Source organism: Cervus canadensis, chromosome 31 (genome assembly GCF_019320065.1).
Source record: "Cervus canadensis isolate Bull #8, Minnesota chromosome 31, ASM1932006v1, whole genome shotgun sequence".
NCBI classification, from domain to species: domain Eukaryota; kingdom Metazoa; phylum Chordata; class Mammalia; order Artiodactyla; family Cervidae; genus Cervus; species Cervus canadensis.
Window position 1 is genome coordinate 20,197,271 of NC_057416.1, and position 23,167 is coordinate 20,220,437.

Sequence of the window (23,167 nt, forward strand, 5' to 3'; positions counted from 1 at the left end):
CTCCTCTGTCGAAGCCACCTCCTATTCCTCTCAACTCTTTTAGCATAACCTTCAAAGGAGAACGTTCCCTTCAGACTTTATTATCTACCCCCCCCCCCACCCCCCGCCACCCCTCCACTGAGAGGATACCTCAGAGCTGCAAGACATTTTTAAGTCTAGGCAGGACTTGGGGGATTTGGTTATCTTGCCACGGAAGCTGATCACTGCTGAAGCTTGGGACTCCGTGTGCTAAATGAGCTACCAGAGTAAGGCTGGCGGAGGAAGGCTTTTATCATATACTCTTCTCTTCAGTTTGAACACATTTGCTTGAGATTTGCCGCATGATGCTGTCCAGGGAAGCAGCTTTTTTTCTTGGGATGCAGCAATTCGCTGGTTTCTAAGCTTATTGCAGAAGAAGAAATAATCTTAAATAGAGTGGATTTTTTTCCCCCCACCCCCTGCTTGATTCGACTGAGCTGTGTTGCACCGCGGTTAAAGATCACCTGGCACAAAATCTTGGAGGAAGTCAAAGAAAGTGAATTACAATTATTATTTATTTATTTATATTATTTTTAACCGGTGGAGGCGGCGCGATCACGGAGAATGAGACTGAGAAATGCTGCCAGGGTTTGGAGGAGGATAAAGCTGAGTTTAGGCTGGAAACTAAGAGACTAGATTGTGTTTCGGTCCCACTTGCCCGGTTCCTCTTCACTTCCTTTAGTTTCGCTCCATGGACAGATCAACAAACCTGGACATTGAGGAGCTCAAGGTACGTGATGCTCGGAGCGGGCGCCGTCCCTTCCTTGGCTGGCGCTCGCCTGCTCTCCTGTCTCTTTTCCCGCTGCCTCTTCCTCGCGCTGCTAGAATAGTTGGTGGCCCCGTGGGACGGCGAGTGGGCATTTTGGGGTGAAGTGTACCCGGGCGCGGGCTCCCCTTCCAGGGCCGAGGACGAGGATGGAGGGCGGCTTTCTGGGGCTCGGCGTGCACTCTCGGGCCGGGTCCCCTCCCTGCCTGCTCCTCCCGGCCACGGCCATCCTGTCCTCCCCTCGTCAGTTTCAGCATCACTTTGGGTACCAGACCCGGGGCGCGTGTCCGTTCACAGCGCCCGGGCAGCGGCGGCGGCGGCGGCGCGGTCTCTGCCCCTTGCCACCCGGTTACCCAGCAAAGTTGCCCGAGCTGCGCGGCCACTTTGCCTCCTCTTCCCGCTCCCAGCCGCCCGGCCCCTCCGACCCGACGCGGGGACCGCCTATTTCCGCTCAGAGATTCTCGGTACTGTCTGCCGCTAAGGCTGGTTTTCATCCCGGCTCTTCCCGCGACCCCTTTTCTCCCACGACCGCTGACATGGTCTCAGCCACAGCGGCACTGCCCTGGGCGCGAACTCGTGTGCGGTGCGGGGACCCGGCGCAATGGAAGGGACCAGAGGGGTTCCCCCGCTGGCCCGGCGACACCGGCGCAGAGAACGTGCCTGCCGGGAGCATCCACAGCCCGCCAGCCGGTCTCGGGAAGTGAGGAGGGGGCGGGGAGGCGGGAGCCAGTCTGGGCTGCACCGGGGTGGGGGCGGGAAGCCCGGGGAGGTTCTCTGCCCTCTTCCCACCTTCCGAACAGGGGCTCTCCTGACCCGCGCGGAACCCCCTCTGCCCCGCGCCGCTCCGCGGGGTCCCCTCGCCGCACCCTCTCTCCACCGAGAAGGGTTGGCTGGCAAGAGCGTTCAGGCTGACAGTTTGCCCCTCTGTCTGTGGACACAGCTTTTAAAAGAGCACCGCTGCAGTGCCTATTAAAACCAAAAGAGAAACAACTTAAAAAAAAAAAAAAATCCACAAAATCATTTAAATGTCCCGCTCACGGTAAATGAAACAGCAGGAAAGGGGGCAATGCTTGGGAGCATCCTTTCTTTTTATTCTTCACGCTTCTTTAACTCCCAGGCGTTTTCTCTTGCTTCAGAGAGTTGTCTCTCATACTAGAGATTCAGTTCAGATGGACTAAAAGAGTCCATCTGTTCAGGTGTGGACTTTTAGAGGTACCCTCACCAGCTGGGAGAACTTCACTAGTAGGGTTTCCCCAGAAATACCAGGGAAACGGATTTTGCCCAGGAGGAGGAAAGGATGGGAGAAATCCCCTGTAGAGGGCAAAAGTTTCTGTCTGCAGCCTGCTCTCTCTGCCCTGAGCACAGAGCTCCAGCATGCCCACCCAGGAGCCCAGTTCTCCTGGGAGATGCACCCCGATCCCTATGCCAAACGCGTAGGAGAGCAAGGAGGCAGAGAGAGAGGACTGGCCCTGCCTCTCACTGTAGATGAAGGGCTGGTGGGGGGGAGGGGGGATGATCACAGGAACTAAGACATCATTTCGTTTAAGACATGGAGTTTGTTGGGGAAAAGTTAAATAGGGAGGAGACAGATTTGCTGCTCTAGTTAAGGTTGGAAAACAATAAGTTTGTGTTATGGGTAAGGTCACCATCCGTAGACCATGGCCTGGAAAAGAGGTCTCCTATAATCTCTATGTTAACCTAAGGTAGGACTCAATGCCTTTGTGATGGAAAGATCTTGTTGCCTTTTCCGAAGCATCCCAGCCTCTTGGGAGAAGGGTAGGTTTTATATGAGATGCAAAAGAGGCCACATGAACAAGCTTATTCTTGTGGGAAATGTAAGGGGAAAATCATTTGGGGGGGATCACTTTCCCTGATATTCTATTAGTTTCCTGCTAGTTTATCTCCTTCTGAATCCTGGCATCACTGATTTTTTTTAAACCAGCGAAAGAGCAAATCCACAGTGAAAACTTCTGTTTAGTTCAGTAGAAGATCCCACCTTAACCTCGAAACTACTACACAATTATTCAGGGCTTCTCACAGCCAGAATGTGCTAGACTGGGTGGATAAGCCACAAAAGGTGAGGGAATGTTTTGGCAATGACCCACTAAGAAGAGATGAAGGGATGTTAGAGGCAAAGATCTGTGGAGGGTGCTGAAAAATTATGAGGGCCAAGCTGCTGTGGGAAGTTAAAACTGGCAAGAGAGGAAAGGTAGTCAAGCCTTATAGAAAACGTTGAGATCCTCCTGTTTGGGAAATAAAATTTGTGTTGTCATGTTTGGCTTCACTTCTGGAACAAGGGGACTTTAACACACACTCTGGAATATATACATTGTAAAGATGGGTGAACTACATGTACAAACACTTGTCTGGATTACCTCTTATCAGAGGAAATCATTGGCTTGGAATTTCTAGACCATTGCAGTTGAAGTTATTTTCTGGTGGCTTCCTGCTGAAGGGCCCCTCATGTAGTAACTGGAGAGAGGGGAGAAAAAAAAAGCTGCGGATACTTATTTTTTGACATCATTTGCTTCTTGACTATGATCCAAAGATGCTTACTTTAAGACAGATCCACGTAAGTACTTTGGTTTCTGGGATGCTTTAAATACATGAGATGAAAAACAATGTTCACTGGGATTTGATGGATAAACAAATGTACATAATACTGCAAGAATTCCATTTAGCTTAGTTTTAGATCATTAGTGTCATTATTAGTTGAACCTGCTCACCCCAGGTCTTAGAGAAGGAAGATTCTGCTAATTCTTCATCTTTGTGCCAAACTATTTTCTCTTTTTGAGGTTAAAAAACAAACACACATTTTTTGCTCTGTTGGATGTGTGGATACTGATATTTAAAGTACTGTTTAGTAAATAGTGTTGTCCTATGCAAGTTTCTAAACTAAAGGTAAGCTTCAGTAATTAGGTGCTAAGCCACTACTGTCATTATTATAAAACTAAATGTAATCTGCATATTAAAAGATTTAAGGTGGAAAACTAACATGTTATGTGTATAAAACTTGCTTGTTAATGAAGACAAGCATGTTTCATCTTCTCTTCTGCACCCAAGTGTCTGATGAAATAGATCCGTGTTGAAAGGAGAGCGTCGTTCTAACTCAAAGTATTCTGGCCTTGCTTTTCCTTTTGATCTCTACCTGTTTCTTTCTCCAATAAATTTATAACTTTACGCTGGATTTTGCCCTGGTGTTTGTTTTTCAAGAAGAAACAGCATCAAACAACCCAGCATATGGGTGACTGCTTTGCAAATGTGGGTGTTGATGAATATTGATATTAGAGACAGCACCCTCTACCCTGGAATATCTGAGTTACAGAGTACTTTTAGTAGCTGATAATTGACAGAATAGCTGTAGCTTTTATTTTAGCTCTGGGGTTGCCCTCTTTTAAGCTACGTATCTTATGCACTGCAACAGAGAATGCCGCTAATTTACAGAGCTGGCACCTTATACATTTGCTTTTTGCAGTGTTTGTTTGTGAGATATCAGGCTGAATAAATAGTATGTTTAAGTAACCCATATGTCTTTGGCAATTCCTTTACTTAGCTTTTGAAATATGAGCTTTAATTCATTTCTGTTCATTTAGCAATCAAGAAATTAGGCTTTCAGATGCTAAGCATATATTTCTGAATAACTGTAATTTGCTTTGAGATCAAAAACATAAAACATATCAGGAGGACATTACAACTTTAGCAGTATTATTTGATACCACTTTTATTTGTCAGAATTGTTCCTATAACAGGATGATTAACTAGAAGTTAAAATCGATTTTTTCCATTACTTGCAGAACGTAAACAATATGCTTCTGGAATATTTTCCTAATTATCATTTAATGTACAAAAATTATAAACTGTATAGTTAATCCTAAGGTGCATAAGACAATTTTTCAATAAATATAATTGTACTTGTTTGAGTTAATTAAATGTAGTCCAGTCACTGTTGCTTAATTTTATCTCTTCAATTTAAATAAAATTCCATCTACGAAGAGCTTGAAACTTGCCCTAGATAGGCAAGGTACAAGCTTCCCTGAATAATACAATTAGGTCATTAAGAAAGTACAGTGCTTGGGTGAGATAATCTAGCCAAAAAACAACTAAGTGTTTAAACAAGTAGTTGATCAAACACTGAGGAGATCTTAAACCAAGTCTCATAGTACATTATTCTATAATTTCAATCCAAAAGAGAGTTGACACTTAGAAGAATCCTAAAAATGTTTTTTTGTTTGTTTGTTTGTTTCATCAACAAGACACTCAGCCCAGGAAAGTCGTCTTGCTGCCGTGTTAGGAGGCTTTGTGATAAGTGTAAGTAGGTGGTATTTTTTTGTTAGTCATTCCATAGTGAAAAATAATACTGTCCAACCAATGTCATATTTTTAGCAACCTGCCTTATATATTCATGTCTTGGCTTAGAATAAGGAAACATGATTGTGACTACTGAATTATTTGACCTCTTTCACATGTAAGTGAATTATAAATTCTGACCATCCAGGTCAAGTTCCAGTTCTCTTTTGATGACAGGGACCAGTCACCAAGATTGAGAAATAGTTAAAGTTGATTTCTTTGTATTCAGAATATAGACTTGTTTCATTGACGTTGAAGTAAACTTCAAGGAGCAATAGGGAAACAGTTGCTTTTTATATAGCTTAGGAGGTGTGAGGGGCTTCCCTGGTGGCCCAGATGGTAACCAGTCAGCCTGCAATGCACAGATGGGAGCTCGATCCCTCAGCTGGGGAGATCTCCTGGAGAAGGAGATGGCTATCCACTCGAGTATTCTTGCCTAGAGAATCCCATGGACAGAGGAGCCTGGTGGGTTACAGTCCATGGAGTCATGGAGTCGGAGAAAACTGAGCAACTGAGCACACACTTACACAAGTGGGATGCGGGAACATTTTTGATATAAATGGTAAGAGAATTAAGAAAAATACATTTGAGGGAAGTTGTGCAAATGACAATTTTAGAAACCTTCAGTAGCCCCTGTCATCACTAAGGGTATACTCTAGTCTCTGTACTGGCTATTATAGCTTTGCTGATCCCCAGACTTTAGCAAATGAAAATACATCAAATTTTGAAGGTCCAGTGAAAAAGAATATTTTAAGATTTATGGACTCAAAATCATAGCTCTACAAGATGGCTTAATGCTGTAAGACAATAAATCAACATGTCTTTTGGGGCTTTCCTTTTATGTAATATTTAGTGAGGTGTTTCTCATACTTGTATTGGAATTTCGGCTAAAATATGATGTGGCAGAACTTACAACTTTAAGTTCCTAAGGAAAATGACCGTGTACTTTTGTTCAAATCTCTGTGAAGTTTTTGTGTATATACATTTAAATAGGTAAGTACATAAATGAATAAACATTTTGTGTCAAAATATGTTTATAACTTTAATTGTTTAGAATTGTGCTTGAGAAACAGTTAACCTTGATTCCTTTGCATCCAGAAAATAGATTTGTGATAAAATTGTTAGTTTCTAAATCTATGTGATGGAGTAAACTGCTTCATTTTATACAAGTACAGATTTTAACATACTAACATATAAGTTTTTATTTTACTCTAATGCTCTTCTTTCTCTTGGCAAATGTTTAGAAGCCTGAGGTAATCTTATATCCTAAATGAAACTTACCAGACACTTCTAGGCCAACCACAGAATGAACAAACTTAAGGATTACCATGCCTCCAAGAGAATTACAGAGATTTCCATCCTAAAAATTAAAAATTGCATCAAGTATCTTGAGAGTTTCCTTGATGTTCCTAAATGGTATTTTTAGAGATTGACTCTAAAAAATATTGTAAGCCCTGATCTGGTTTTAGCACATTTATACTGCTTTGTTGGAATTAAATAGGTTGTCTAGAGTCTTCTATGGCAAGTTGAGATCAGAAACCTTTAAAAAATGTTTTTTCATTATCCAGCCAGAAAAGCTTTAATTGCCATGGCAATGCCCATCAGTGGAATAGGAGCTGAAGTTTCAGCCTTAGTTATTAGTTGAAACCATCACCCCACACTAAAGATGAAGTTCAGTGGCATTTGGAAGTCAGAGGCACCCCAATGTACTAAATCTCTCACTTCAAAATCTAACAGCTTGTAACCTTTAAGGAGCTTGATTTGTGTGGTGAGAGGGGCACAGGTCTGGTTGAAGGAGTGCTTAGATGACCTTGTTTAAAGCCTGGCTTTGCCATCACCCGTAGGTGGCTCCTTGGGTATATTACAACCCTTCTCTGCCTCCGGTTTCTCAGGTGATTGTGGCATTGCAGGGTGGAAATTGGATTTGATTTCTAGGTCTTGTTGTAATCACTTTTAGCCACATCTAAGGAACTTGTTCGAACAGTGTCTTCTAAACAATTACAATACCTAATACTGATAAAAGGGGAACAGTTCTAGTTGGGGCAAGAGAGGTTGAGGGCTCTATCAGGCCACTTCTCCTTTGCCCCTGCACTTGACCCCAGGACATTTCCTAGAACTGCAAGACTGAAGAACACAAAGTCAAAACCTCAAGACCAGCTGATCCCTATCTTCCAAGTCTCAGAGTCTAGGGCTCTGAGAACGTTTTTTGAGAATGACATTTTTGTGCCCCCCCCCCCCCAGAAAAAATCATTTCAAAATCAATAAATAAAAGTAATATAGCTCTTTTTATTCCCCCAATATAGCCTCGTTTGAACAGCATAATAAGTTTTTTGAATATTGTATTCTCATTTAAGGGTACCAGAATGGGGACTCAGAAAAATCTAGTGAAAATGCCTAAGATCACAGGGTGAATAAATAAAGGAATCAGAACTCAAAGATGTGCTTTTTATATCCAAATACTATGTTCTTATTTATGGGAAAAAATTCCAGGATACTTGCAAAACTTCTGATAGTAGAGGTTTCTTACTGAATTTCTCTAACATTCTTGTTTCTAAGAAAACTGAAATATTTGAGCTATAGTCATAGTATTTACACTTTCTACATAATGATTATTCACAGTTTTAATTTCTTACTGATATGCTCATTCATAATCAGTTACTTTGGACCAAATTATTAGTGGTTGATGTTTGTGAATAAAATGTTAGAGGAAGTGATAATTATATCATGAATTTAGGTCACTGAATAAGTTTTATAACCTTGTACCAATCTTTTAAAATAAACTCTACATATTTTATCTAGTTCTATGAATCACTTGAGTGATTGAATCACTATGAATTCAATTACTCTTGAATCACTGCAAATAATTTTGGTTTTGTTAGGGCCATAAATTGGATTTAACCTACAATCTGGCTTTGGCATTCCACCTTGTTGTATATTTAGAATCATTCTTGAAATTGAAAAAAATAGATCTGAATGATTGTACTTACACTAAAATTATTACGTTCTTAGCTTTCATGATAGGCCAAAAACCTGGAAATAAATACCAGATAATTGAATCCATTATCAAACTAAAATCCTCAATGGCAATCTTTGAGACTTAACATATCAACAACTACAAATGAAGATATACAGATAACTGAACGTTATTGTGCAAGGACATTTCTTTTATATTCATAAGGGGGTCATTATTGAATAACACCTCTTCTTGAGAAATATTTTTCAAAGCCTTTGCAAGCCTCAACATTTAAGTGTCTAACTATAAGGTATGATTATATGATAACATATTTTCTGCCTAAGAAAATTTTCTCAATTTTCTCAAAACTCTTCCCTTCAGATCTAGATTTGGGTATTCTTCTAGAGAATACAGATTCTATTATTTACCAGAGTGACTGGTTAAATGACATGATGAAGAGAATACAACCAAGTTGATTTGAGGTTTGGCTTCTGGGGGAGTGGGGATCTGGTTGGCCTAAACTCTTAGTGCCTTGCACAGCACACTTACTTTGTCATTTCTCAGCTGAATTGTTAATGACTATACATCAGGGACATTCTGGGTTACTTCTAAATAATTAGAAATGCAACCTTAAATCTGAGAGAGGTAAAAGCCTACCATATTCTTCTTTGCTGGAGACGTGTAATACTTCAATTACTAACCCACATGTTATCATTATCTAACTTCTTTTCACGCTGGTTTTTAAACTTTCATCTTTGTTTAGAATGGCTAGAAACATACACATTATCTACCTGAGATAAAAGAGCCTTTAATTCTTTCTTGGGTAGAAACAACCAATTCAGCTACCACAAGGAAGAACATTTTTGTGAAACATGATATAATAAATCAATGTCACGAATGGGAAAATACTGTTATCATTGCAGTTGCACAAGCCTATATCTACTCAGAGTAGTCGAGGGTTTTTAAAATTTAAATCAGAAGAAGAAATTAACTACTCGAAGTAAGAAATTGCTTACCTAAGACTTATTGAATTATATTCTGGGTTTCTACCTCCTTCTCAACATGAGACTCATGAAAGGGAAATACTATCTAGCCTGAGTACCAGAATTAGTTATGCTTCTGAGAAACCAGTTGGTATTCACTCTTAGCAATGTTTTTCATCATAAAACTGATTGTGTTTTCTTCTTTGCCTTAGTTGCTAAAATGCTCAGAGGCAAATTTGTGGCCTATCTGTAACACGGATACCTGTGTCTTTACCTGATTCCTGGCCTCATAATACTTTTTTGTTTTCTTCACTGTACTTAAATACTTTCATAAAGAGTTAGTGACTATAATTTTGTATAAATACTCAGAGATTATTAAGACCTTTTGCAGAGACTCAGTTATTTTCATAAGATTTCGGTGGACATGCCTTAATATTTCTCATCTCTTCTGGACAGCTTATCTCTCTGTAGGCACTTTCTTCCACTTGTCAGAGGCTACAAATTTTAAAAGGTTTGAATTATCATGCTGTGTGTATCCAGTTATGTTGTGTGCATGATTTCCATTGCACATAATAACTGTATCACTTGTGGACCTACTTACCACAAAATGAAACCCATGCGCATCCAAAGTAAAAGACTGCTATTTAGCACTTACATTATCAAGACTTCTATTTGTTCCAAGGCATTCTGTCTTAAGTCATTATTGTTATTTGTTGTTGTTCCAAATTTGGCCTTTGTGGAGAATGATTGTCTGCATTTCTAAATCTCTACATCTTTAATGCTTATTACTTGTGTCTGGTATGGAGACATTAATAAAAGTGGAAGTAAATGAGCTCATCTGAATCAGCATTTTATTTATTTATTTTTTTCAGATTCACTTTGCAAAAATCAATGTTTTGATCAGTTGAGTTGCTCTAGGCAGCAGAGGCAATTGGACTTCTAGCTATTTTATCTCATGAAGTTTCTTAAAGTTCATGTTTTAGTTGTGATTCAAAGATAAGCAGTTCCATGCAGAGTGTTGTGTCTTAATAATAAAGGTCCTCATTGTTTAAGCATTCTTGGGAGAAATTTTAAGCATTTAATAATTATGGATGTGATATATAAAGCTGGATTAATTAAATACATTTTGGCATGTGACAAGTACAAGTGAAGATCTTTCATTTGTGTCTGTGTCCATTTACTATACAAGCCTTCTTTCCTTTTAGAAATACTGATATGTTTTTATGTGTGTATTTTTTTCACTTATTTCCTAAAACAAGAAGAGCTCTTTGCATGTAATAAATAAAAACACAACTGACTTTAAAGTGTTTAACATTGACAACTAGTAATTTTTTTCAAAACCTGTTTCATACTTATACACACCTGAAGTGAATTTCAGAAACTTTTGAAAAATATGATTCAAGCATGCCAAAAAATAACATTATCCATGATAGTATTCTATCTCAAATGATTAGTTAATTCTATACTTCAGCTTGATTTAACAGACTTACATAATTGTAAAAATATCTGCACACATGCTCAGAGTATAATTTTTGTTTTCTCTGACTCCTTTTGTGATGTTTAGTGAGATGCACTACCCATCTTATCTTAAACTCTGTGCTCATTCAAAACTGTAGACTGTATGCTAAGTATATTCCAGCCAATACAATGCAATCAAAATCCTAAAGATTGAAATCTTGTTTTTTGCACTTCTTGTTTTACCATGAATAGTATTGGAGTACAAATGAATAAAGATCACAAGAAGAAACATCAACTAAAACTTGGGAAAGTTATCAGCAGTTTAAAGCTTAATTGAAAAAGAAAGAATGACTCTAAGTAAACAAAATAAACATGATATTCCTACCCCAAGCAAACATTTGACTTAATTGGTAACTCTTGTCTCTCTTTGATTTAAATGTTCCAATGTCTAAATTAATACATTACAAAACTTGTGATTCACTGTGGTGTTAGTAGATACAAGTCTTAAAGCTCTTTGATAGATTGCATTATCAAATTCTTGGCAAGAATGTGTCTTTTTTTATATTTTCAATGGAAATGCAGTATATGAACTCTTACCAGTTTTATCTTTCACTCTCTTTTTCTCACTTTTCATCTTCAGCTGCAGATTTCCTGTTGCCTGAGACTTTGTTCATGATATTTTTTTATTCCTTCTTTTTACATACTTTCTAGTTAGTCTTATCTACTCATCAGTTCAGTTCAGTCGAGTTCAGTCGCTCAGTTGTGTCTGACTCTTTGCGACCCCATGGACTGCAGCAGGCCAGGCCTCCCTGTCCATCACCAACTCCCGGAGCTTACTCAAACTCATTATCTACTCCTAGCGTCTGTTTTTACTTACAAGGAGATGATGCACTGTAATGCACAACCATCTTACACCTTTAACTTGAGGAAACTACATTTGCTCCTCTCTGTCAACAATCTATTCTAGAAATCTTTACCTGGATGTTTCACACCCACCTCAGCCTAACAAAGCTTTTTTTCTTGATTTAGTGTGTAACAGTACACTTAGGCACTCCTGCTGGTGCTCTGGGATCCTCTTTGGATCACATTGACCTGTCTCACTCATCTAATTGAATAGCAGGTCCATCAAACCGCATTGTCAGCGTTTTCCCTTTCTTTACTTTCTGTTAAAACCCTAGATCAAATTCTCATCTTCTCTCTTCTGAACTTTTGTTGAATATTCTCTTATTCTTGCAGTGATGCTGATCACATTGCAGTGAATTCTTATGTGATGCTGCAGTTGTGGCCTGAGGGTTAGGGGTTTAGTTGGAATCACCATTAAGGAATTTGTACTTTCCTTTTCTAATTCTTAATAAGTCATCTCATAATAAGTTGTGAAATATTGGAAACTGGGGCACATTGGCTAGGCCTGAAGCTGAATAGAGAGGGACTCAGAAGCTCCTAGAAATGCATAAAAGTGCTCTCAAAATGAAGACAAGATGGTTTCTGGATGCTAGACTTGACCATAGCTACTGATTAATTATTATTCATTATGACTAAAATGTTTGAGTTGGAAAAAAGGGAGCTACAGATTATTGGTAGATAATAGTGACTCACTTTATAGTCTTTTTTTGTGTATCTTGATGAAATCACATTACACTATTCCGGAACCATGAATTACATTTGACAGTTTCCTTAGTGGATTTTCTGTATTTTTGACAGTATGATCAGATAACTTATAGTCAGTAATGTTTCTATGTCTCTGGGAATTTGGCAGTTCTATCTCTGAGAGGTGGCCCAAAGCCTGAATGCTAATAGAGGAAACCGCCTAACTAGGCAGAGAGGCATAGAAAAATTATGAAGAAATCTCAGTAGATATAGACTAAGGTGTTTGTATTCTGAAATGCACATCACATCTAATGAACATGGTTGGTTATTGATCGGTAAATCTCAGCTGTTGGTTAGATGGCTTTGCAGATATTTTATTCTTTATATCCTTAGTCTTTCAGTAAAAGCTGTGTAGTCTTCATAGCTAAGTCTTAAGAAGTTCTATGAGACTTATAGTATGGGCTAATAAGAATAAGGTAACATAAATATGCATATTTCAAAATGGGACTGAGGAACCTGGATCTAACTGAAGATGGCAGGTGATAACAATGGCTAGTGAGGGATTGCCTAAGAAAATGTAACTTGTACGAATGGAAGAGTCCAGGAAACAAGATCTATTCATGGTTCTTCAAAGGGAGATTATTCCTTATTAAGGAACCAGCCAGTTCTTGACTCTTTATAACTGATCTGCTTTGCTTAGCCTATTCGACAAGCAATCTTCATTCCACAATTCCAGCTTCCCTTTTAGAACAAGATAATAATTTCTAGAGCCAGACATCCTGGAATGTGAAGTCAAGTGGGCCTTAGAAAGCATCACTACAAACAAAACTAGTGGATGTGATGGAATTCCAGTTGATCTATTTCAAATCCTGAAAGATGATGCTGTGAAAGTGCTGCACTCAATATGCCAGCAAATTTGGAAAACTCAGCAGTGGCCACAGGACTGGAAAAGGTCAGTTTTCATTCCAATCCCTAAGAAAGGCAATCCCAAAGAATGCTCAAACTACCGCACAATTGCACTCATCTCACACGCTAGTAAAGTAATGCTCAAAATGCTCCAAGCCAGGCTTCAGCAATACGTGAACCGTGAACTTCCAGATGTTCAAGCTGGTTTTAGAAAAGGCAGAGGAACCAGAGATCAAATTGCCAATATCTGCTGGATCATCGAAAAAGCAAGAGAGTTCCAGAAAAACATCTATTCCTGCTTTATTGACTACGCCAAAGCCTTCGACTGTGTGGATCACAGTAAACTGTGGAAAATTCTGGAAGAGATGGGAATACCAGACCACCTGACCTGCCTCTGGAGAAACCTGTATGCAGGTCAGGAAGCAACAGTTAGAACTGGACATGGAACAACAGACTGGTTCCAAATAGGAAAAGGAGTACGTCAAGGCTGTATATTGTCACCCTGCTTATTTAGCTTATATGCAGAGTACATCATGAGAAATGCTGGGCTGGAAGAAGCATAAGCTGGAATCAAGATTGCCGGAAGAAATATCAATAACCTCAGATATGCAGATGACACCACCCTTATGGCAGAAAGTGAAGGAGGAACTAAAGATGCCTCTTGATGAAAGTGAAAGAGGAGAGTGAAAAAGTTGGCTTAAAGCTCAACATTCAGAAAACTAAGATCATGGCATCTGGTCCCATCACTTCATGGAATAAAACAGTGGAACAGTGTCAGACTTTTTTTTTGGGGACTCAAATGGAGATGGTGATTGCAGCCATGAATTAAAAGACGCTTACTCCTTGGAAGGAAAGTTAATGACCAACCTGCATATAAAAAGAGAGACATACTTTGCCAGAGGTTCCATGGTCAAAGGCTTATGGTTTTTCTAAGTGGTTGTCATGGATGTGTGAGAGTCTGGACTGTGAAGAAGCTTGAGCACCGAAAGAATTTTGATGCTTTGGTGGAGAAGATTGAGTCCCGGACTGCAAGGAGTCCAACAGTCCATCCTAAAGGAGATCAGTCCTGGGTGTTCATTGGAAGGACTGATGCTGAGGCTGAAACTCCAGTACTTTGACCACCTCATGTGAAGAGTTGACTCATTGGAAAAGACCCTGATGCTGGGAGGGATTGGGGGCAGAAGGAGAAGGGGACGACAGAGGATGAGATGGCTGGATGGCATCACCGACTTGATGGACATGAGTTTGAGTAAATCTGGGAGTTGGTGATGGACAGGGAGGCCTGGCGTGCTGCGATTCATGGGGTTGCAAAGAGTTGGACACAACTGAGGGACTGAACTGAACTGAACTGAATAGTTTTGGCTCCTCACCTGCTTAAGAGCCTTTGTTCATTCCCTGTTGTTTATTTTATAATCCATTTTCTTCAGCATGATACAACATGATATAGAGGTTGCTCTATGACCACTTTCTTACCTGCCTTCCAATACACACACACACTCACACACACACATGGCCTGTGGCATCTTAGTTCCTTGACCAGGGATCAATCCTGCAGCCCCTGCATTGGAAGTGTGGAGTCTTAACCACTGTACCATCAGGGAAGTCCCCAAAGTAAGCTTTAAAATATACTTTTGTTTATTTTTTTCTCACTGTAAAGTGTAAGTTCTTTGAAGGTCTTGTTCCTTGAAGGTAAGTTCCTTGAAGGTAAGTTCCTTGAAGATCTTGTTTGATCACTCTGTCCCCAGAGCAGGCTTCCCTGGTGGCTCAACAGGAAAGAATCTGCCTGCAAATGCAGGAGACCCAGAGTCTAAATGGATGCCTATCATATAGTAAAGATTTAGAAGTTGTATTAAATGAATGAAAGAATGAATAATTGAATGAATGAGCAAGCTTGTGTAGGGCAATCTGGTGTGAGGTCCTGCATTATCAGAGAACAGAATTAAAAACTCATAATTGTAACGTAGAGGAAGGCATGGGAAAAGGAGTAGTTGAATTCTGTAAGTGGGTAAAAGTTAGTTGGGGAAATTGACCTAATTTATGAATTCATTTATGATTATTCCTATGCTAGATTTGTAGCAGTATAGGGCAAATCTAGAATAGTCTGTCTTCCTGTGTCACTGGTTTGGCCTGCTCTGCCATTAGGGATGGACTTCTGGCAACCTTCTTCCAATTTCTTGAGTCCAACTACTTTACTATGACTAATAGGGCCATGGTGAGACATCTGACCCCAGTGGGACCAATTAAATCCTTCCTCCACGGTATGTGGATGAAATAACTGGACTTCAACCCTATTGGATCCAATATTCACTTTTAATAACAAATAATTTTTATAAATCCTGCTTTAAAATTATCTCATAAAATACTTTGATAATACAATATAACTTACTTGCAAATAATTTTTACAAAGCCCCCTCTAGAATTCTCTTACAAATGCTTTGATAGTATAACCTTCTTGCACATTATTTTGAAAATATCATGCCCTAATTGCAATATAAAGGAGAAATAAAAGGAAATGAAAGAGGAAAGCATGATCTGATGAAGTTCCATTATTTCTGAATATAAATGCTAGGATGGAGTGAGTGCAAAAGCTATAATTTCAAATTGACAAGATGTGTATTCCACTCAAATTCCATGAGTGGTTTTTCCTCACGATATATATATTTTTGAAGTTGTAAGCATCTCTCAGTAAATTCTGAACAAAGTAAAATACAGCACTCTTACCATGTACATAGATGTTGTATTCCTGGACAGCTCATTAGTTATGTAAGAATTTATTAACTTTTATTTTAAAATGTGTAAAAATGTGTAAAATGGACTGGGATTCAAGGCCCAGTGGCACTCAACTGTTCCACTCATTGTCAGGATTTAGCCTTGCACTCCCCCCTAACCCCCACCCCCATGGCCAAATCACTGTGAAAGCCAAAAATGTCAATACATTTCAAGTTTTTGTTCTAGGGGGAAGTATTGCCCTTGGTGGAATTTATTGGTTTAGCTGTTGATAAAGTAGACTTTTTTTTGTTTGTTTTTTAGCGTTGCTAGAATTTTAAATGGCTGGAAAGTAAGCTTCTAGTTGACTAAGTGCAGGGCACAGCGGTGGACTCTGCTGCTGAAAAGAATGAAAACCAACAGAGAGGAGAGAAAGAGTGCCATTCCTTCTGGAGTCCTCTGATATTGCACTGAAAACAAATTTTGCTTTTTACTCCTCTTCCATCTCATACATACATTAGGTTATTTTGATTTCTCTCCTTTTCAATTCAAATAACCTGTTTTAATATATCCCTTTATTCTTAAATCCAGAGGAAGTTTGGGACTTCTACTTCTTGAAGCAAATAAGATTATTTCAATGTATGACAGTTTATGCAATTTTCTAAAAGCGTACATCCTAGTTGAGTCTTAATGGTCTAGAAACTGGAAGTTTAGGACCTGACTTGTCTCTGATTGAAATCAGAATTGCCCAGACTATTAGAGGTGAAGGTGAGGCAGGACCCATTGGCCAACACACCGTGACTTTGATGTCTTCATACCCTTTCTTTTTAGTCCTCCTTCATCACTGCTGTAGATAGCTGTTATTAAGACAACATATTTGGTGCTTTATCTATGGTTCTCACACTTTATGGAATAGGATCATATAACAAGAAGTTTGGAGTAAGACTTTATTTTTGTAAACATTGGCTTATTTAAAGAGAGCTATAAAAATGACTTATGAAATCCCAGTTCCACATCCATTAACTCAAAAACTTCTGGTTTTAGTATATAGCTTAGACTATTTGAGAATAGTGATTTTCTCCTTTTATTTCAACTGCTAAAAATATTTGTAGGCATGAATGTTTTCTATTTGTTCTTGAAATTAGTTTTAGATTCATATTTGTCAGTTATAAGTTTATATTACACTTATGTATATTTCAAAGGCATTGTTAAAACCATATATAGGTTATGTACTCATAAAAGTTATATTGAACAAAATGAATACATTTTGTATTTTACATCTCTTTACAACTGCTTTCAAATTATTTTTACATTAAATTTTGTTTTATCTCAAAGATTTAGAAAAGGGCATTACACATAGTAGGGGCTTAATAAATATTTGTCAAATTAATTAACTTTAAATGAAAGTTGTTTTCTAGTGTTAATCTTACTGCTTTTCCTCCAAATTCATTATGAGACACAAGTATGTGATTAGAAATGATCTTTGTGCTCAGGACAGATTTCTCCTTAGTTGAAGCACCTATTTCACTCAGTATTCATCTAGATGAGGTGGATAATAGCCAGTGGTGGTAAATATGTCATCCACTCAGGCTCCCAAGACACTTGCATTTCGGTGTCATACAACTATTGGGATAAACGCATCATACTTCATCCTGGGGTAATGTTCCCATCACCATCTGACAGTCATAGAAAGAAAAACCACACCTTTCCCAAAGGACCATTCTGTTGAACTTGGCAATCAATCTTGATCCATGAGTAATAGGAAATAAATGATAGTATATAGAAAGAGAACCTGAAGTAGAAGCTTTGCATCAGATGCATCAGAGTCGATAGATTATATTGACTCGGTAATGTATTTAACAGACAAATCAAGATTTTTAGTTTGCATTTTGCCCAAATTACACACTTCCTTGTTTATGTGAAATATATCAAAACAAAACTGTTTTGGAGAAATAAAAGAGAAAGTCAAGGAGAATAGTATCATGATAGTCACCCACGCATACCATCTCTGATAGAGTTCAGTCCAGGGAATGTTAAACTCTGAAAAGAAATGAATTTAAATAATGAAAAATAAATATATTATGAAGACAGCCACCCACTTAGCCAAGTATCTTGTACAAATAGTACTTAATACATAATTATTGAACAGAGCTTGATCTGAGCACAGAAGATCTTTGTTTTCCTAATCATAGAAAATTCCTAATCATGGAAATGAGTTGCAGGCTTCTTATCGAAGAAGAAAACTAATACAACCTAACAGCTTTTGAGAAGCCAATATTAACTTATTTTTTCAACTTTTTATTTTGTATAGAAGTATAGCTGATTAGCAGTATTATGATAGTTTCAGATGAATAGCGAAGGGATCAGTCATACATATACACATATCTATTCTTCCCTCAGACACCTGTCCCATCTAGGCTGCCACATAACATTGAGCAGAGTTCCCTGTGCTATCCAGTAGGTCCTTGTTGATTATCCATTTTAAATGCACGTGTGTACATTTCAGTCTCAAACTCCCTATCCCTACCTCCTACTCCCCCCCTTGTTAACCTTAAGCTTGTTCTTTAAGTCTGTGAGTCTATTTTATAAATGACTTCATCTGTATCATTTCTTTTTAGATTCTGCCTATAAGGGATATCATATGATGTTTTTCTCTCTCTGTCTGACTTACTTCACTCAGTAAGATGATCTCTAGGTCCATCCATGCTGATGCAAATGGCATGATATATTCTTTTTAATGGATGAGTAATAGTCCATTGTATTTATGTACCACATCTTCCTTGTTTGTTCCTCTGTCAATGGATGTTTAGATTGACAAGCCAGTTTTAGCACTCTCTCTTTGCTCCACTTTGGAGCCTGTAGACACAGATTCATTCCCAGCTCCACTTGTGAGCTGTATGAGCCTGGCAATGTTAGTTTCTTAAAAACTTCATTAAATGCGATGCCCACAAATAGCAAAACTGGATTCATAATTGTACCTACCCTGTATAGGTTGTAAGACTATAATGAGATAGTTATGCGGGTAGAGTAATCAATGCTTGGCATTGAGCTATCTATCTATATCTCAATTATTATTTCATTATTATTTACATGACATTCATGAAAGTGGGCAAGCACAAGGGAAACATTATTGAGATGTAAAAAAAAAAAAAATGAGTGTATTCACCTGTGAAGGATGGCGGTTTCACCCTGGATAGAAGCTGATGAGCAGGCTGCAGGGGACAATATTGCCAGCTGGCCATGTAAAATCTAGCGTCGGATGAGACTTAGGTGTTGGTCTTTTCATGGCTGTATGGTAGAACTAAATGCAAGTGCTTGAGTTTAATAATATCAAAAGCTCTCCAAAGGTTCTTAACTGCCTAAAGGCAGCTTTTAATTTTAAACACTGAGAAAAGTCAATCAGCCTACACCTAAAAATATGCATTGGAATGTGTTTTGCATGCATTAAAACCTAATTTCACATCTCACCAGTTTAACTACTTTTTTGCTCAACTAGTCTCAGATACTGGCTATTTTATTTATTTATAATAGAGCACATAGCTTGTTTAAACGTACACAGGCCTGCATTAAATGGCTATTCTGCCTATTTGTATGCACGCTTCCAGCAACGATATTTCCTTGAGATATTTTAAAATCTAAAGGCTTTCCTCAGAAACTTAAGAAAAATTATATACCATAAATAAGTTCTCTCTCAACCCATTGGGGAAAACAAAATCTAATAGAATAGAAAAACAAAATTTTATTAAAATACATTTATATTGCATAAAAATGGTCTATATTTTACATAGAATTTATTGCATGTATATTTACCAAAGTAAAATTAAAATGACACTTTTATTTGTTCTGGTATGCAGAGCACTTCAATATGCAGAGCCTTTGTTTTGTAAGCCTTATTGCTATCGCCTTGCTCTGCTTGAAGACTTTATAGGGGAGAATTTCAATTCTAATTTGTATAAGTAGGCAAGCTAGTCTATTTGTGTATGCTGATATTTCAAAACTGCTAAGCGGAAAAATAAATCCCTGCACACTTGGGGGAAAAAGAGAAAGCATTGTTGGTTATACTTGCTCCATGTTTTTCAGTGTGGAGGTTGGGGCAAGATAGAACAAGGAGCTTGTTTATAGACCTGCCTAGGTTGGTGTATGGAGGAGACAATGGCACCCCACTCCAGTTCTCTTGCCTGGAAAATCCCATGGATGGAGGAGCCTGGTAGGCTGCAGTCCGTGGGGTCGCTAAGAGTCGGACACGGCTAAGTGACTTCACTTTCACTTTCATGCATTGGAGAAGGAAATGTCCACCCACTCCAGTGTTCTATCCTGGAGAATTCCAGGGACGGCGGAGCCTGGTGGGCTGCCGACTATGGTGTCGCACAGATTTGGACACGACTGAAATAACTTAGTAGCAGCAATAGCAGCAGGTTCGCGTAATTTGTCATGACTCAGAGTCCAGTCTTCTGGTTCAAGCTGACACTAACACTGAAATTTCCAAGAAGTTAGTTCAGTTAGAAGTTAGTTCCTACTTTGTGCGGTTAATATGAGCTGTTATGATGGTCACTTTTTTGATCCTATCAATTTTGTAACATAAGCTTATAAGCAGGACATGACAGCCAAAAGGTAAAAAGAGATTCTATCAGTCTTCCCAAAAGATTGTCTTCAGTGTGATGGTAGAATTCTTTGCCCTTTGATCTTCCCTCCTGGCCAAATATCTTCCAACAACGTTCTTATAGCCTTGTATAAAAGGAAATAGTTCAAGAAAAGATAAATTCTGTTCTCTCCCAGTTCTAACATTCTGTTGGTAACTCTATTTCTACTACAGCTGCAATTGTTACAAGCATATTTTATCTTTTACCTCTTTAAAATACTTGACATTTAGAAGATACAATTCCAGGAATCTAAAGTAACAAGATATTGTCAATATTTTCTTAAACAGTGAGTTGATCCCAGTAGTGATATCCATGCAATCTTTTTGACAGTGTTCTGGGAATTCTATATAGTGATACAGAACTTGTACATGGTCTTTGATATGGTCAACTTCCTTTAGAACAATTTTGGAATAAAATAGTACATGAGAACTTCCTTTTTCTTGAAACTGGATATGTCTTTTTCTTCAATCTTATCCCTAGGGAATGAATTACTGGCTCTGGGAGGATGTTACTAGTAATGGATATCAGAGGAGATGTTCTGGGCACTCCTGGGCAGCCTCAGCTCCATATTTTTCCTGAAGTGCAAGGGTACATTTAAAATGCACTACTGAGGAAGGAAGGCTGAGACCAGAGGCAAGTGTGTGCTTTCAGTATTCAAACATAAGGAATGGAAAAGGGCATTCTTGAGAACACAAATGGATTAAGGTTTTCCTGCCTTCAATTCAGTTCAGTCACTCAGTTGTGTCCAACTCTTTGCGACCCCATGGACTGCAGCACGCCAGGCTTCCCTGTCCATCAACAACTCACAGAATTTGCTCAAACTCATGTCCATTGAGTCAGCGATGCCATCCAACCATCTCATCCTCTGTCATCCCCGTCTCCTTCTGCCTTCCATCTTTCCCAGCATCAGGGTCTTTTCCAATGAGTCAGTTCTTTGCATCAGGTGGCCAGAGTATTGGAGTTTCAGCTTCAGTATCAGTCCTTCCAATGAACATTCATTTCCTGCTTTATCATCATCTTACTTTGTGTATAGACCTGCAACATATTCATTTACTTATTTGGAAAAATGTGTTTAATCAGTTTCCCATCTATAAAAGTACATACAGTCCTTTTATGGGTGACTGTTTATTTCTATTCCAGAGCTCAAAACAGGACTGATCAGTTTGGAGGAACTGAACTGCTTTAACAAATGGTTTGGTTCAGCTTGTCTTGGTGATGAAGCTTTGTAATTTGGACCAAGAAAGATTACATTTACTCCTGTTTTGAAAAAGACTGGTGGCAGCTTTCATGATAGTCTCACATCCAGTTGACTTTATTCATCCTGAATAACCATTAAGTGGCTAAATACAACCATAAACATGTATAGACATCACTAGATAGATAGATGTGGTATTTAGCCACAAATCTGACTAAACTTTCCCTGAAGCAAGTAAAACAGTCCTTGTAAAAGTAACAAGTTCAGCAAAATTTCAATTGTTTGTGTTATATTCAGATAATGGATCTTTACTGAAACCTTAAATAAGTTTCTTCTTGTGGGTACCAAATGAGATGACTTTCAGGAAAAGTCTTGTATATGCAGTCTGCTTAGAACTACTTTTATAAAGTAGAAAGCTTTACACAAATGCAAAATACCCACCTATTAATCTCTTGAAGAGCAAGGATTATCTTAATTGTAATTCTGATGTGTCTAGTTTAATGCCACGGGATGCTCCAGTCTACTTCAGTCAATTAGAGACTTATAAACTAATTTCTTACAGTGTTTTACATATTCAGTAATCTACATTGTCATTATTTAAAGATGAAAAGAGGGAGTTGTTTCAAGATTAAATGTTAAAAGATGCAAACTAACATGCTCATTTAATTAAGGAAGCATGCAGATGAGTGTGTGGGAAGAATATCAACCTTACCATTGTGTTTTACGGATTGTATCCACCACGAGTTTTCATCATAGTCTCATTATCTGAAACTTCTCGTTTCTTTCTAATTGAAAGAACACCTGCTCTTCATTTCTTATTGAGTTTGCTGTTTTCATTTGCTCTTAGGAACATCTCTAAAGACCAGTTGCCAAATTATATCCTTAAACTTGCTTCTTCAGCAGTTTGATGGGCAATTACCTTGGAAAGGAGACTTTAAGTCAAAGTGATCAAAATCCATGTCTGAGGTTTCTTATATATAACCTGTATAAAATCTATGCTTCTTTTTGGAAGATAAATTATAATACATGCTCCTCCACAATTCAGGAAACTGGCCTGAGATTACATAGGAAGGCATACACTTCTAGCATGGCAAAATTATCTGACAAGACCCAAGAAACAATTAGAAACTGTACTGAAGTTTTAGATTTCAAGTCTAATTTTGATTAGCCAGTATACTGGATATTACATAAGTGATTATATTCACAGGCACATCAAAGTTGGACAAATCAAAATTACAACAATCAAATGAACCTCAACGAGTGTTAATTTTTAAAGCATTAAATAAAAGAAGCAGTCTTGAGATTTTAGATTTTCCTACAAAGTAAGACAGATGCTTTAAATAGTAAATATCTTTGCTAAAATGTGTGCTTTTAGACTATTATTTTGTGTATTCCTTGATACAAACAAAAATATATAAAATTTTCTTTGACATATTTTTCTTTGATAATATTTTATAGTTCCAAAAAAGCAAATAATTTTACATTATGGATCATTCATGTTATAATGGCTGCTTTTCAGTGTCACTTTTGGTGTGCCTGACTTTTTTTTTTTTTTCCTAGCTTTTTTCATATATAAAAACAACCTTTATTTTAGATGGTTGAACATCA

General features: G+C 38.3%; 1 protein-coding gene across 1 annotated transcript in view; it reads left to right on the top strand.

Annotated features, from left to right (window-relative positions):
- Nucleotides 1-626: 626 nt before the first annotated feature.
- Nucleotides 627-23,167, top strand: part of SGCZ (sarcoglycan zeta) — a 1,068,194-nt gene continuing 1,045,653 nt past the window's right edge. Inside the window, exon 1 of the mRNA XM_043454521.1 lies at nucleotides 627-748. Within this exon, the coding sequence (XP_043310456.1) occupies nucleotides 710-748 (39 nt within the window). The 5' untranslated portion in view covers nucleotides 627-709. The remainder of the gene's footprint in view (nucleotides 749-23,167) is intronic.